Source organism: Nerophis lumbriciformis, linkage group LG26 (assembly GCF_033978685.3).
Source record: "Nerophis lumbriciformis linkage group LG26, RoL_Nlum_v2.1, whole genome shotgun sequence".
In the NCBI taxonomy this organism is placed as follows: Eukaryota; Metazoa; Chordata; class Actinopteri; order Syngnathiformes; family Syngnathidae; genus Nerophis; species Nerophis lumbriciformis.
In genome coordinates this window covers 1,372,602-1,389,214 of record NC_084573.2, presented here as the reverse complement: position 1 = coordinate 1,389,214, position 16,613 = coordinate 1,372,602, and the positions used below count along the sequence as shown (strand labels likewise).

Here is a 16,613-nt window from a genome sequence, read left to right as displayed (position 1 = left end):
CATGGTCACATGGTCACCTGGTCACATGGTCACATGGTCACCTGGTCACATGGTCACATGGTCACATGGTCACGTGGTCACGTGGTCACATGGTCACATGGTCACATGGTCACGTGGTCACATAGTCACATGGTCACCTGATCACATGGTCACATGGTCACATGGTCACATGGTCACCTGGTCACATGGTCACGTGGTCATGTGGTCACATGGTCACATGGTCACCTGGTCACATGGTCACATGGTCACGTGGTCACGTGGTCACCTGGTCACATGGTCATGTGGTCACATGGTCACATGGTCACGTGGTCACATAGTCACATGGTCACCTGGTCACATGGTCACCTGGTCACATGGTCACATTCCAGTCCGCACACTTTCTCTGTTCTTCAATCTTCTCTTTCATTGACGTACTTCTTCATTAATGGTTGTGTGTGTGTGTGTGTGTGTGTGTGTGTGTGTGTGTGTCACTGCTGGACTGGGATGGTCCCGCCTCCTGCAGGTGTAGTCTGCATGAAGAGAAGAGAAGAGATGTCACAAATCAAAGTGTCTGATCAATTATCTTAGCTTCAAAAAATACAAATGTGTGTTGTTTTTTTGTGTCACTTTTGTGTATCACATCTTTGTGAACGTGATACAACCTTGACACACACACACACATTGTCTCCTGTGTGTGTGTGTGTTTGCATGTATTCTTTTTCACCTGTGTATCCTTCCACCTATACCTTTTTTTGTACCTGTGTATCCTTCTGCCTACATTTTTTTTTACCTGTGTATCCTTCCGCCTACATTTTTTTTACCTGTGTATCCTTCTGCCGACACATTTTTTTCACCTGTGTATCCTTCCACTTATATACTTTTTCACTTACATATCCTTCCACCAACATATTTTTTTTACCTGTGTATCCTTCCACCAAAATATTTTTTTTCACTTGTGTATCCTTCCACCTACATTTTTTTTTACCTGTGTATTCTTCCGCCTACACATGTCTTTCACCTGTGTATCCTTCCACCAACATTTTTTTCCACCTGTGTACCCTCCCACTTATATACTTTTTCACCTGTGTTTCCTTCCACCAACATGTTTTTTTACCTGTGTATCCTTCCACCTACATATTTTTTTTTACCTGTGTATCCTTCCGCCTACATGTTTTTTTTACCTGTGTATCCTTCCACCAACATCATTTTGTCCACCTGTGTATCCTTCCACCAAAATATTTTTTTTTCACCTGTGTATCCTTCTACCTACATATTTTTTTCACCTGCGTATCCTTCCATCTACACATCTTTTTCACTTGTATCATTCTACCCACATTTTTTTACCTGTGTATCCTTCCACCTACATATTTTTTTCACCTGAGTATCCATCCGCTTCATATTTTTTTCACCTACATATCCTTCCGGCTACACATCTTTTTCACCTGTGTATCCTTCCGCTTACATTTTTTTTACCTGTGTATCCTTCCGCCTACATTTTTTTTACCTGTGTATCCTTCCGCTTACATTTTTTTACCTGTGTATCCTTCCACCTACATATATTTTTCACCTGAGTATCCATCCGCTTCATATTTGTTTCACCTACATATCCTTCCGGCTACACATTTTTTTCACCTGTGTATCCTTCCACTTATATACTTTTTCACCCACATATCCTTCCACCAACATATATTTTTCACCTGTGTATCCTTCCACCAACATCATTTTTTCCACCTGAGTATCCTTCCACCAACATATTTTTTTGTACCTTTGTATCCTTCCACCTACATATTTTTCTCACCTACACATCTTTCCACCAATATACTTCTCACCTATGTATTCTGCCATTTAAGTATTGCTCCGCCCACATATTTATCACCTAAGTATCCTTCCACCTTGCGTGTCCTTAGGCCTACGTATCCTTCCACCACATTCTTCTGTATTTGGTGATGTAACGGTTGACTTACTCTGATTGGCCCCATCCTGGAGGCGGGCGGTCTAATGGGTATTTGGCTCCGCCCCCTGGCAAGTGGAGTGACAGGGCTGGGCTGTGAGTGAGACAAGAGACGTACATTGAGTGTCAGCAGACAAAGTGATCCAAATACTTTGTTTGTTCTCTTGTTTTTGGAGGCCAACGTGATGCAAGAACAATGAAAGTGTTACGTACTTTGAAAGACAGTCCGCCCTCATTAATATGCGGGAAACAGCAGCTAAGAAAAGTGCTAAGTTGCTAAAGCTAGCAAGGTTGCGTGGTTCCATTTGCATAAGGAAATAGAAAAGTTAAAAAGAGCCCAAACACGCTAATTCAGCCAAGGAATGAATCCTAATCAAATGCGACTGCTAGTAATTATGCTGATGTTGTTCCCTGGACCTTAAAGTGACACGTCTGCAAATCCCACCTTGCATTAACACCTGAGGGGGGGGGGGGGGGGAGACTTTTTATGTACTCATCATTGTCTTGGAAGAGGACTTTTACACTCCATCCTCACATCTAATCTTCATACATGGTCTACTTGTCCATGTAGACCTTGTCTTTACACTTATAACATCTTATCTTCATACATGGTCTAGTTGTCCATGTAGACCTCGTCTTTACACATGTAACATCTTATCTTCATTCATGGTCTACTTGTCCATGTAGACTTTGTCTTTAGTGTCCATGTAGACTTTGTCTTTAGTGTCCATGTAGACTTTGTCTTTACACTTATAACATCTTATCTTCATACATGGTCTACTTGTCCATGTAGACTTTGTCTTTACACTTATAACATCTTATCTTCATACATGGTCTACTTGTCCATGTAGACTTTGTCTTTACACTTATAACATCTTATCTTCATACATGGTCTACTTGTCCATGTAGACTTTGTCTTTACACTTATAACATCTTATCTTCATACATGGTCTACTTGTCCATGTAGACCTCGTCTTTACACATGTAACATCTTATCTTCATTCATGGTCTACTTGTCCATGTAGACTTTGTCTTTAGTGTCCATGTAGACTTTGTCTTTAGTGTCCATGTAGACTTTGTCTTTACACTTATAACATCTTATCTTCATACATGGTCTACTTGTCCATGTAGACTTTGTCTTTACACTTATAACATCTTATCTTCATACATGGTCTACTTGTCCATGTAGACTTTGTCTTTACACTTATAACATCTTATCTTCATACATGGTCTACTTGTCCATGTAGACTTTGTCTTTACACTTATAACATCTTATCTTCATACATGGTCTACTTGTCCATGTAGACTTTGTCTTTACACTTATAACATCTTATCTTCATACATGGTCTACTTGTCCATGTAGACTTTGTCTTTACACTTATAACATCTTATCTTGGTCTACTTGTCCATGTAGACTTTGTCTTTAGTGTCCATGTAGACCTTGTCTTTACACTTATAACATCTTATCTTCATACATGATCTAGTTGTCCATGTAGACTTTGTCTTTACACTTATAACATCTTATCTTGGTCTAGTTGTCCATGTAGACTTTGTCTTTAGTGTCCATGTAGACCTTGTCTTTACACATGTAACATCTTATCTTCATACATGATCTAGTTGTCCATGTAGACTTTGTCTTTAGTGTCCATGTAGACTTTGTCTTTACACTTATAACATCTTTACATTCTTGGGATTGACTTCATCACTTAGGTTACGTTTGTCAATACAACAAACCTGCTGGGCTAAACAATGCTATGTATGTATATATGTATGTATATATGTATGTATGTATATATGTGTGTATATATGTATGTATATATGTGTGTTTGTATGTGTGTATATATGTGTGTATGTATATATGTATATATGTGTGTATATATGTGTGTATGTATGTATGTATATATGTGTGTATGTATGCGTGTATATATGTGTGTATGTATATATGTATGTATGTGTGTATATATGTATGTATATATGTGTGTATGTATGTGTGTATATATGTGTGTATGTATATATGTATGTATGTGTCTATATGTGTGTATATATGTATGTATATGTGTGTATGTATGTGTGTATATATGTGTGTATGTATATATGTATGTATGTGTGTATATATGTGTGTATATATGTATGTAATTATGTGTGTATGTATGTGTGTATATATGTGTGTATGTATATATGTATATATGTGTGTATATATGTATGTATATATGTGTGTATGTATGTGTGTATATATGTGTGTATGTATATATGTATGTATGTGTGTATATGTGTGTATATATGTATGTATATGTGTGTATGTATGTGTGTATATGTGTGTATGTATATATGTATGTATGTGTGTATATATGTGTGTATGTATATATGTATGTATGTGTGTATATAAGTGTGTATATATGTATGTATATATGTGTGTATGTATGTGTGTATATATGTGTGTATGTATGTGTGTATATGTGTGTATATATGTATGTATATATGTGTGTATGTATGTGTGTATATATGTGTGTATGTATATATGTATATATGTGTGTATATATGTGTGTATAAATGTGTGTATGTATATATGTATGTATGTGTGTATATATGTGTGTATATATGTATGTATATATGTGTGTATATATGTATGTATATATGTGTGTATGTATGTGTGTATATATGTATGTATATATGTGTGTATATATGTGTGTATGTATATATGTGTGTATGTATGTGTACATACGTGTGTATGCATGTATATGTCATGACTTGGTCCTGGGTGTTTGCTTTTCCGGAATGCAACGGAAAGTTGGCTCGGGCGAGACGGGAATGTGAGTACATGATTTATTTAATATATCAAAAAAAGTGCGCAATGTTTATATGGAACTTCTGATCCTAATTCAGACTCCCAAATTAGAGCTCCCGTTTTCTTATTGATTTTTATAATGTATATTTGTATAATGTGTGTGTTCTGAAATAGTGACAGGGAATAGAACAAGGATGGACAATTCAACCCTTAACTCAACAATGAGTAGATGAGTGTTATGTGTGTGTATATATGTAAATAAAGGAACACTGAAATTCAAGTATTTATTTCCTTTATTTATATATATATATATATATATATATATATATATATATATATATATATATATATATATATATATATATATATATATATGTATATATATATAATAAAATATATATGTATATATATATATATATATATATATATATATATATGTATATATATATATATATGTATATATATATAATAAAATATATATGTATATATATATATGTATATATATATATATATATATATATATATATATATATATATATATATATATATATATATATATATATATATATATGTCTTAATAAGGTTATCCAAAAAATAGTGCTCGATACCGTAGTAGAGCGCAATATATACTTCCCTCAATCATCAGGAGATCTCCTGATGATTGAGGGAACCCCTCATGAAACAGGCCTGTAGAGATGAAGTAGTCTTGTGATTTTTATTTTTTCCCACACATACATATATATATATATATATATATAGCTAGAATTAACTGAAAGTCAAGTATTTCTTATATATATATATATATATCTTAACCACGCCCCCAACCACACCCCCCGCCCCACCCCCGACCACGTCCCCCGCCCCCCACCCCCCACCTCCCGAAATCGGAGGTCTCAAGGTTGGCAAGTATGATGTATGTATGCATGTATGTTAATATGAATGTATATGTATGTATATATGTATGCTTGTATCTAAAATGTATGTATGTATATATGTACAGTATGTATGCATGTGAGTATGTCTAGTTATTTGTATATATGTATGGCTTTTGTCTGGTTTATAATCTTTAATCAACCATATTTATTAATAAATGATCGTATAATAGTACTAATAGTAGTTATTTACTATATAGTACTAATAGTAGTTATTTCACTAATTTGAACTTTCCTTCCTTAATCATCATATAGACGATATTTCCCCTGCCGTATCGGCCCGCTCAGGTATCATAAAGGTGTGTAGAGCGTGTACTTTGCATATCAGCGCCTGTGAAATGGAAGAGCGAGGAGGACACGCAGCCTCATTACATGCGCACACACGCAGTGGCCGGGCCGGGACTAATACCCGGAGCAGAGGGCCGAGGATCAGGCTAATACCCGCGACACCAACCTGCTTGGCTGCTGTCGTGGTCGTCATCTTGGCTTCCTGTCGGGAGCCTCGTCGTCCTCTCGCCGTCGCCTCCGGCTGCTTGGCGCCGCGAGCGTGCGCCTCGTCTCGCCTCCCCCCCGCCGCTCTATCAGCCTCTTTCATCGGCCGGCAGTTCATTTTGGGATTAATACGCGCGGCGGCGGCGGCAGCGGCCGGCTCTTTTGAGGGATTTGTAGCTGCGCCGCCGACACTTATCTTGGTCATTACGGCGGCAATATTGGATTCAAGCGCTTTAGTGCGTGCTGCCGAGGGCGAGTCTATCAGGGGATGGAGATAAGGAGGAGCCTCATTAGGGCTCGTCTCCCCCCGCCGCGCTCCCGCACCGCCGGCGACATCACAGAGGAGGTGCGGGTCCTCACCAGAAACAGACCGGGAAACCTCAGCGGGCCTCTCCGGAGAGGAGGCGCTGACGGAGAATGAGGTGTAAAGCGGCTCGGGGACGGAAGGGACTACACACTCCGGATCGGAGCCCGGGCAGAACCCCTTCGGTGGTTTTCTAGTGGGAGGCAGGCTGTAGCAGAGGGGCGGACCCAGGTAGACCTCCTCCGTGCAGGCTGGGAAGAGGGTCTCTTCGTCACGGATGTCTGGGCTGGGCGGGGCAGAAGGGCCGGGGCTCTCTGCGGGACCGTCGAATGACTTCAGGTCAAGCCGGTTGTCGGGGAGACCCGGGGATGAAGTCGGAAGCCCGGGGTCGGCGTCTCGGCACGCCGGGATGACGTAAGGAGCCCCGGGACCGTCGAATGACTTCAGGTCAAGCCGGTTGTCGGGGAGACCCGGGGACGAAGTCGGAAGCCCGGGGTCGGCGTCTCGGCACGCCGGGATGACGTAAGGCGGCGGGGAAGAAGGGCCGGGGCTCTCTGCGGGACCGTCGAATGACTTCAGGTCAAGCCGGTTGTCGAGGAGACCCGGGGATGAAGTCGGAAGCCCGGGGTCGGCGTCTCGGCACGCCGGGATGACGTAAGGCGGCGGGGCAGAAGGGCCGGGGCTCTCTGCGGGACCGTCGAATGACTTCAGGTTAAGCCGGTTGTCGGGGAGACCCGGGGACGAAGTCGGAAGCCCGGGGTCGGCGTCTCGGCACGCCGGGATGACGTAAGGTGCCGGAGCGACGCTCTTCTCCTCGGAGCGCTGGGCGACCTCGCCGCAGTCGCTGTCGTGCGAAGAGATCGACAAGTAGGAGTAGAAGTCTCCGGTGCGTAGATGCAGAGGCTGGTGGGAGTGCTGCTCCACCTGCAGGAAGTCAAACATCACCCGTGTCAATGTTTGCAGGAAAACCTTCAACGGCAGACAAAGACATGGAGAAAATTCAAATATCGCAAAATGAAACTGCGTAACAAGAAACTTCTCGACAACGCGGTAACACCAAATGTCGTAACGATGTCCGTAACCTAAAATTCCGTAACCTGAAAGTAAAATTCCGTAACCTGAAAGTAAACCTGAAAGTAAAATTCCGTAACCTGAAAGTAAAATGTCGTAACGAGAAATGCCGCAATGCGAAAGGTTGCCATAAAAAAAATGCCGTAACCTGAAAGTAAATCAAAATATCGCAAAATGAAACTGCGTAACAAGAAACTTCTCGACAAGAAACGCGGTAACACCAAATGTCGTAACGAGAAATGCCGCAATGCGAAAGGTTGCCATAAAAAAAATGCCGTAACCTGAAAGTAAATTCCGTAACCTGAAAGTAAAATTCCGTAACCTGAAAGTAAAATGTCATAACGAGAAATGCCGCAATGCGAAAGGTTGCCATAAAAAAAATGCCGTAACCTGAAAGTAAATTCCGTATCCTGAAAGTAAAATTCCGTAACCTAAAATTCCGTAACCTGAAAGTAAAATTCCGTAACCTGAAAGTAAACCTGAAAGTAAAATTCCATAACCTGAAAGTAAAATGTCGTAACGAGAAATGCCGCAATGCGAAAGGTTGCCATAAAAAAAATTCCGAAACCTGAAAGTAAATCAAAATATCGCAAAATGAAACTGCGTAACAAGAAACTTTTCGACAAGAAACGCGGCAACACCAAATGTCGTAACGAGAAATGCCGCAACGCGAAAGGTTGCCACAAAAAAAATTTCGTAACCTGAAATTCTGGCAACACGGAGCGCCGTAACAAGAGACATTGTAAAATAAAAAAGCACGGTAACTTGAAACATCGTAATATGAAATGTAGTAACATTGAAATACGGTAGCGCAAAACATCGTAACACGAAACGCCGTAAAACTAAAAGCCATAACAAGAAATGTCGTCATATTAAATGCCGTAACATAAAATGCGGTAGCGCAAAACTTAACACGAAACGCCGTAGCAAAAAACATAACTTGTCACGTGATTTATTCCGCCAACGATTGCTGCGTTTTACTCTTAATGAATTTGTCCTTGACACCAACAACAATTTGATCAGTAACAAAAATATGTGTCGTAACAGAAAAATCGTAACTTTGTAACACGAAATGCTGCAATATTAAATACTATAATTATTATTTTCCTTCTGTGCGTCTGTCGTAACAGACACGTACCACACAACACTGTAACACAAAGTTTTGTGTCATTCGACATCGCTACAGAAAACTTCCTAACGAGAAGCGTTGTGTATATATATATATATATATATATATATATATATATATATATATATATATATATATATATATATATACACATAAATATCGTAAAACATATATATATATATATATGTTTTACGATGTTTCGAGTTACAACATTTGGTGTTACGGCATTTCGTGTTATGGCGTTTTGTGTTACAATGCTTCGCATTACAGCGTTTCATGTTGCAGTGTTCCGATAATGTTATTTTATGTTACAACGTATGTATGTATAATACGTATACAAGAAATAACGTTTCATGTTACAATGTTTCATGTTAGAATGTTTCATGTTACAATATTTCGTGTTGTGACGTTTCATACTGTGACATATGTATATATATATATATATATATATATATATATATATATATATATATATATATATATATATATATATATCAAAACGTTGCAATATGAAACGTTTGTATCACAAAACATCGTAACAGAAAATCCCATAGCAAGAAACGTCACAGCACGAAACGTCGCAACACGAAATATTGTATCATGAAACATTGTAAAGTTAAATAACACAAAACGGAACACTGCAACATTAAACGGTTTAACGCGAAGCAATGTAACACGAAGTATTAAACACCATGACGCAAAACGCCGTGACACAAAATTGTGTAACTCGAAACATCGTAAAACACATATATATATCAAAATGTTACAATTTGTATCACAAAACATCGTAACAAAAAATCCCATGGCAAAAAATTGTAATATGAAACATTGTAACGTAAAATAACACAAAACGTAACACTGCAACATGAAACGCTGTAACGCAAAGCATTGTAACACGAAATGCCGTGACACAAAACGCCGTAACACAAAACGCCGTAACACAAAACGCCGTAACACAAACTGTTGTAAGTCGAAACATTGTAACATACATATATATCAAAACGTTGCAATATGAAACGTTTGTATCACAAAACATCGTAACAAAAAATCCCATAGCAAGAAATGTCACAGCATGAAACGTCGCAACACGAAATATTGTAATGTGAAACGTTGTAACGTAAAATAACACAAAACGGAACACTGCAACACAAAACGCCGTAACACCAAATTTTGTAACTCAAAACATCGTAAAACACATATATATCAAAACGTTGCAATATGAAACGTTTGTATCATAAAACATCGTAAAAAAAAAAATCCCATAGCAAGAAATGTCACCGCATGAAACGTCACAACACAAAATATTGTAACATGAAACGTTGTAACGTAAAATAACACAAAAAGGAACACTGCAACACAAAACACCGTAACACAACATTTTGTAACTCAAAACATCGTAAAACACATATATATCAAAACGTTGCAATATGAAACGTTTGTATCACAAAACATCGTAACAAAAAATCCCATGGCAAAAAATGTCACAGCATGAAGCATCGCAACACGAAATATTGTAACGTGAAACGTTGTAACGTAAAATAACACAAAAAGGAACACTGCAACACAAAACGCCGGAACACAAAATGTTGTAACTCGAATCATCGTAACACACATATATATCAAAACGTTGCAATATGAAACGTTTGTATCACAAAACATCGTAACAAAAAATGTCACAGCATGAAATGTCGCAACACGAAATATTGTAAAGTGAAACGTTGTAACGTAAAATAACACAAAGCGGAACACTGCAACACAAAACGCAGTAACACACAATTTTGTAACTCAAAACATCGTAAAACACATATATATCAAAACGTTGCAATATGAAACGTTTGTATCACAAAACATCGTAACAAAAAAATTCCATGGTAAAAAATGTCACAGCATGAAACGTCGCAACACGAAATATTGTAACGTGAAACGTTGTAACGTAAAATAACACAAAACGGAAGACTGCAACACAAAACGCCGTATCACAAAATTTTGTAACTCCAAACATCGTAAAACACATATATATCAAAACGTTGCAATATGAAACGTTTGTATCACAAAACATCGTAACAAAAAATCCCATGGCAAAAAATGTCACAGCATGAAACGTCGCAACACGAAATATTGTAACGTGAAATGTTGTAACGTAAAATAACACAAAACGGAACACTGCAACACAAAACGCCGTAACACAAAATTTTGTAACTCGAAACATCGTAGAACACATATATATCAAAACGTTGCAATATGAAACGTTTGTATCACAAAACATTGTAGCAAAAAATGTCAGCATGAAACATCACAACACGAAATATTGTAACATAAAACGTTGTAACGTAAAATAACACAAAACGGAACACTGCAACACACACAACGCCGTAACACAAAATTTTGTAACTCAAAACATCGTAAAACACATATATATCAAAACGTTGCAATATGAAACGTTTGTATCACAAAACATCGTAACAAAAAATCCCATAGCAAGAAATGTCACAGCATGAAACGTCACAACACGAAATATTGTAACATGAAACGTTGTAACGTAAAATAACACAAAACGGAACACTGCAATACAAAACGCCGCATCACAAAATTTTGTAACTCGAAACATCGTAAAACACATATATATCAAAACGTTGCAATATGAAACGTTTGTATCACAAAACATCGTAACAAAAAATGTCACAGCATGAAACGTCGCAACACGAAATATTGTAACGTGAAACGTAACGTAAAATAACACAAAACAGAACACTGCAACACAAAACGCCGCAACACCAAATTTTGTAACTCGAAACATCGTAAAACACATATATATCAAAACGTCACAACACGAAATATTGTAACATGAAACGTTGTAACATAAAATAACACAAAACGGGACACTGCAACACAAAACGCCGTAACACAAAATTTTGTAACTCAAAATATCGTAAAACACATATATATCAAAACATTGCAATATGAAACGTTTGGATCACAAAACATCGTAACAAAATATCCCATGACAAAAAATGTCACAGCATGAAACGTCGCAACACGAAATATTGTAACGCGAAACGTTGTAACGTAAAATAACACAAAACGGAACACTGCAACACAAAACGCCGTAACACAAAATTTTGTAACTCAAAACATCGTAAAACACATATAAATATCAAAACGTTGCAATATGAAATGTTTGTATCACAAAACATCGTAACAAAAAATCCCATAGCAAGAAACGTCACAGCATGAAACGTCGCAACACGAAATATTGTAACATGAAACATTGTAACATGAAACGTTGTAAAGTAAAATAACACAAAACGGAACACTGCAACATTAAACGCTTTAACGCGAAGCAATGTAACACGAAGCATTGTAACAAGAAACGCCATGACACAAAACGCCGTGACACAAAATTGTGTAACTCGAAACATCGTAAAACACATATATATACCAATATGTTGCAATATGAAACTTTTGTATCACAAAACATTGTAACAAAAAATCCCATGGCAAAAAATGTCACCGCATTAAACGTTGCAACACAAAATATTGTAATATGAAACGTAACGTAAAATAACACAAAACGGAACACTGCAACATGAAACGCGGTAACACAAAGCATTGTAACACAAAATGCCGCGACACAAAACGCCGTAACACAAAACGCCGTAACACAAAACGCTGTAACACAAAACGCCGTAACACAAAATTTTGTAACTCAAAACATCGTAAAACACATATATATCAAAACGTCGCAATATGAAACGTTTGTATCACAAAACATCGTAACAAAAAATCCCATGGCAAGAAATGTCACAGCATGAAACGTCGCAACACGAAATATTGTAACGTGAAACGTTGTAACGTAAAATAACACAAAATGGAACACTGCAACACAAAACGCCGTAACACCAAATGTTGTAACTCGAAACATCGTAACACAAAACATTACACAAAACATAACTTCAAACGTCAAACAAGTGATGTGTGTTACCTTGTCTCTGAGGTGTGCTAAGGAAGGAGGACCACACTCGGGGTCTTTGCCCCTCCTGGCCATGTCCAGGATCTCCATGACAAAGTCGTGAACGGCCTCCCTCCCACCTGGCTGGGGTGAGGAAGGTGAGGAAGGTGAGGAAAGTGAGGAGGGTGAGGAGGGTGATGAAGGTGAGGAAGGTGAGGAAGGTGAGTCCAAGGCCAGGTGGTGGCAACAAGAGGAATGAGAACTTTTCCATTTTCTGGGAGGGAGGCAGGAATGTTTGTCCCGAACCTCTCTCCTGCTCTTTTCCATAACCAGAGAGGAGAACTTGAACTTCTCCTGGATGGTGATGGCCTTCCGCGCGCCAGCTTTCTCATGCGAAGGCGTCAGGGGTGAGGGGGTGGAGCTCTGGCAGGGTAACTCCCCACTTAGCTGTCCTACCAATGAAGAGGCCGGTGTGAGTGGGAGGAGCTCGCAAGACGGAGAAGAAGGAAGTGGGTTTGTGCAATCGGTGGGGATGAAGGCACCAACGTCTTCTTGGGCTTTTGAGAAGGCGCAGGGCTCCTTGTGGGGTTCTCCTCTCTTTGTGAATACGCTGGACTCCTCTCGGAGGAGCTGGTCATCTTGGTCTTTCCGACCTAAACAGCTCTGCTCTACGTTCCCGTTTTCCAGATCATCCACAAAGTGGCTGATGAAGCTCCTTGGAGTGTTCCTAAGGTTCTCCTGAGCCTCCTGCTGCTGCCGATCATCTCCTCCCTTTTGGTTGCTAGAGTTTAGGTGGTGGCGCTCCACGGCGGAGAGGAATGGGTTACTCCCACACTGAAGTTCATCCGAAAGGCCGTCCTCAGTCTTTGAGGATGACAAAGAAGAGATGCGAGCAGGTCGGGTCCAACCCTGCAGCTCCTTCTTCATGTACTCCAAGTAGGAGTCATCCATTGCATCCTCATCCTCCTCGTTTCCAGATAAGCCAGGGGTTAACCGCTCCATTTCCTCCTCCTCGCCATCCTGTACACCCAGTTCTTCCTCTGTCAAGGTGAGGGTGGAGGAGGACAAGAGGTCGCTGTCGTCCTCATCGTCAGTGCACGTGGAGGTGCAAGACACATTGACCACCATGCTCAAGCTGAGCGCGTCCGCCTCCTCTCTCTGGCTGCTCCTCTTGCAGCACCTTCTAAAGGAACTGTGCTTGCTACCTGCCACCAAGGCCTGATCAAGAGAGAGGTTCCTCTTGTTAGGGAGCACGGTGAGGTCTTCAGAAGCCAGGGAGAACTCTTCAGCGCTGCTCAGCTCTGTTAGCGACGCTGAGTTCTCGTTGATGAGGGGCGGTGGAGCATTGCGTAAACTTCGTGACAGTGCCGCACGTCGGCCTCCAAGGGAAGAAGAAGCTACAAGTCGACGACGAAGTGGGGAGCTACTTCGTAGTGTCATATCAGACACGCTACGAGTCATGTTGGCAACGAGAGGACTTTGGATGTTCTCCAGACGCTTCAGGAGGTCAAGTGTTCTTCTGCTCAGCTCTCCTTGAGCCCCTTCACAAAACCTCTGGTCTTCCGTACTACCATAGTCATCATCACGGCCGGACTCCCTCATCTGACCCAGGTCCAGCTCCACTAGGCTGGCGAGACTGGCACAGGTGTCACCTTCCAGACTGTGACACGTAGCTAGACCGCTCTCCAGAGAGGCGCTGCGTTGAAGATGTTCTTTGGAGGGGAACAGATCCAAGCCCAGAGCCAGAAGGGACTCCAGGGAAGAGCCCTGAGATAGAACAGGACTGGATGTCAGGTGGTGGATGGCAGGAGGCGTATACGAACTGCTGTGACTCAGGAGGGGCTTAACGGGGTCAGTTGATTCTTTGTTAATCAGGACTGCTTCACTTCCTCCTGTCCTATGGCTGACCTGCCTTTCTTCTTCTGTGATTCTTTGGCTTCTGCTCTCTTTTTGGTCATCTATGTTTAGCAGAACAGTAACATCCTCCTCTTCATCTTCCTCCTCATCCACTTCCTCCTCCTCATATCCCAGGATTCCATAGTTGGTGGTAACGGTCTCAGTGTCTCCTCCGTCGCTGACAATCCCACTTTCACTCTCTGATGGACGACTGCAGGACGAGTGGCCGCTCGCCCTGCCTCCCTCCCCCTGGGACTCCCCGAACCTCTTTCCCCTTCGATCGCTGAGCATCAGCCCACCCAGGAGGTCTGGCAGAGACTCCATGGAGGAGAAAGTGGAGTCCTTGCTCAAACTCTTCTGGAAAATATGCTGCTTGCTCTCGCCCGCCTTGGAGGACGCTTGAGGACGTTCTGGAGTCCTGTAGAACTCGACCGTGTGGAGGCTATAAACCTGGTAGATGGGCTTGTTGTCTGGAGGAACCATCTGGGATGTCATTTCAGGGTTCTGGCTTGTCAAGAGGTTGTCTGAAATTGGAAGGTTGTGCGTGAGGTCGGGTTCTGGCCCTTCTTGGGGTTCTGCGATTGTCATGTCTGTCTCATCCCATTCCCACGAGTCATCAGGAGCCGGTGCCAGCACGGAGGCTTGGACTGGGACTAGCTGGTGGAGATCGACAAGTCCCGGCTCCAGCAGGTTGCTTGGGACCTGTTGACAAAACAAAAGAGGGAACAGTTTTACTAATTTTGAACTATTTGAGAGGGATTGAGGCAGATATCCGCCCGCCACCAGAATCTGGGTATTATCTCGACCCAACTCTCTCGTTTGAGTCACATATTAAGAGTTTTACTAAAACAGCCTTCTTTCATCTCCGTAATATCGCTAAAATCTGTCCCATTTGGTCCACCAGCAACGCTGAGATCATTATTCATGCGTTCGTTACGTCTCGTCTTGATTACTGTAACACTGGACTCTCACACTATTATATGAGATCCACTATGGACTGGACTCTCACACTATTATGTTAGATCCACTATGAACTGGACTCTCACACTATTATGTTAGATCCACTATGGACTGGACTCTCACTATTATGTTAGATCCAGTACGGACTGGACTCTCACACTATTATGTTAGATCCACTATGGACTGGACTCTCACACTATTATGTTAGATCCACTATGGACTGGACTCTCACACTATTATGTTAGATCCACTATGGACTGGACTCTCACACTATTAACTAGATCCACTATGAACTGGACTCTCTCACTATTATGTTAGATCCACTATGGACTGGACTCTCACACTATTATGTTAGATCCACTATGGACTGGACTCTCACACTATTAACTAGATCCACTATGAACTGGACTCTCTCACTAATATGTTAGATCCACTATGGACTGGACTCTCACTATTATGTTAGATCCACTATGAACTGGACTCTCACACTATTATGTTAGATTCACTATGGACTGGACTCTCACACTATTAACTAGATCCACTATGAACTGGACTCTCTCACTATTATATTAGATCCACTATGGACTGGACTCTCACAACTATTATGTTAGATCCACTATGAACTGGACTCTCACACTATTATGTTAGATCCACTATGGACTGGACTCTCACACTATTATGTTAGATCCACTATGGACTGGACTCTCACACTATTATGTTAGATCCACTATGGACTGGACTCTCACACTATTAACTAGATCCACTATGAACTGGACTCTCTCACTATTATGTTAGATCCACTATGGACTGGACTCTCACACTATTATGTTAGATCCACTATGGACTGGACTCTCACACTATTATGTTAGATCCACTATGAACTGGACTCTCACACTATTATGTTAGATCCACTATGGACTGGACTCTCACTATTATGTTAGATCCAGTACGGACTGGACTCTCACACTATTATGTTAGATCCACTATGGACTGGACTCTCACACTATTATGTTTGATCCACTATGGACTGGACTCTCACACTATTATGTTAGATCCACTATGGACTGGACTCTCACACTATTAACTAGATCCACTATGAACTGGACTCTCTCACTATTATGTTAGATCCACTATGGACTGGACTCTCACACTATTATGTTAGATC

The 16,613-nt window shown here is 40.7% G+C and overlaps 1 protein-coding gene across 1 annotated transcript in view; it reads right to left on the bottom strand.

The window, feature by feature from the left end:
• Nucleotides 1–296: 296 nt before the first annotated feature.
• LOC133624079 (A-kinase anchor protein 6-like) overlaps nt 297–16,613 on the bottom strand; it is a 76,895-nt gene continuing 60,578 nt past the window's right edge. The window contains exons 7-10 of the mRNA XM_061987688.1: nt 12,626–15,190; nt 6,102–7,367; nt 1,944–2,024; nt 297–509 (exon numbers count right to left, since the gene is read on the bottom strand). Coding sequence (XP_061843672.1) covers nt 468–509; nt 1,944–2,024; nt 6,102–7,367; nt 12,626–15,190 — 3,954 coding nt within the window. The 3' untranslated portion in view covers nt 297–467. The remainder of the gene's footprint in view (nt 510–1,943; nt 2,025–6,101; nt 7,368–12,625; nt 15,191–16,613) is intronic.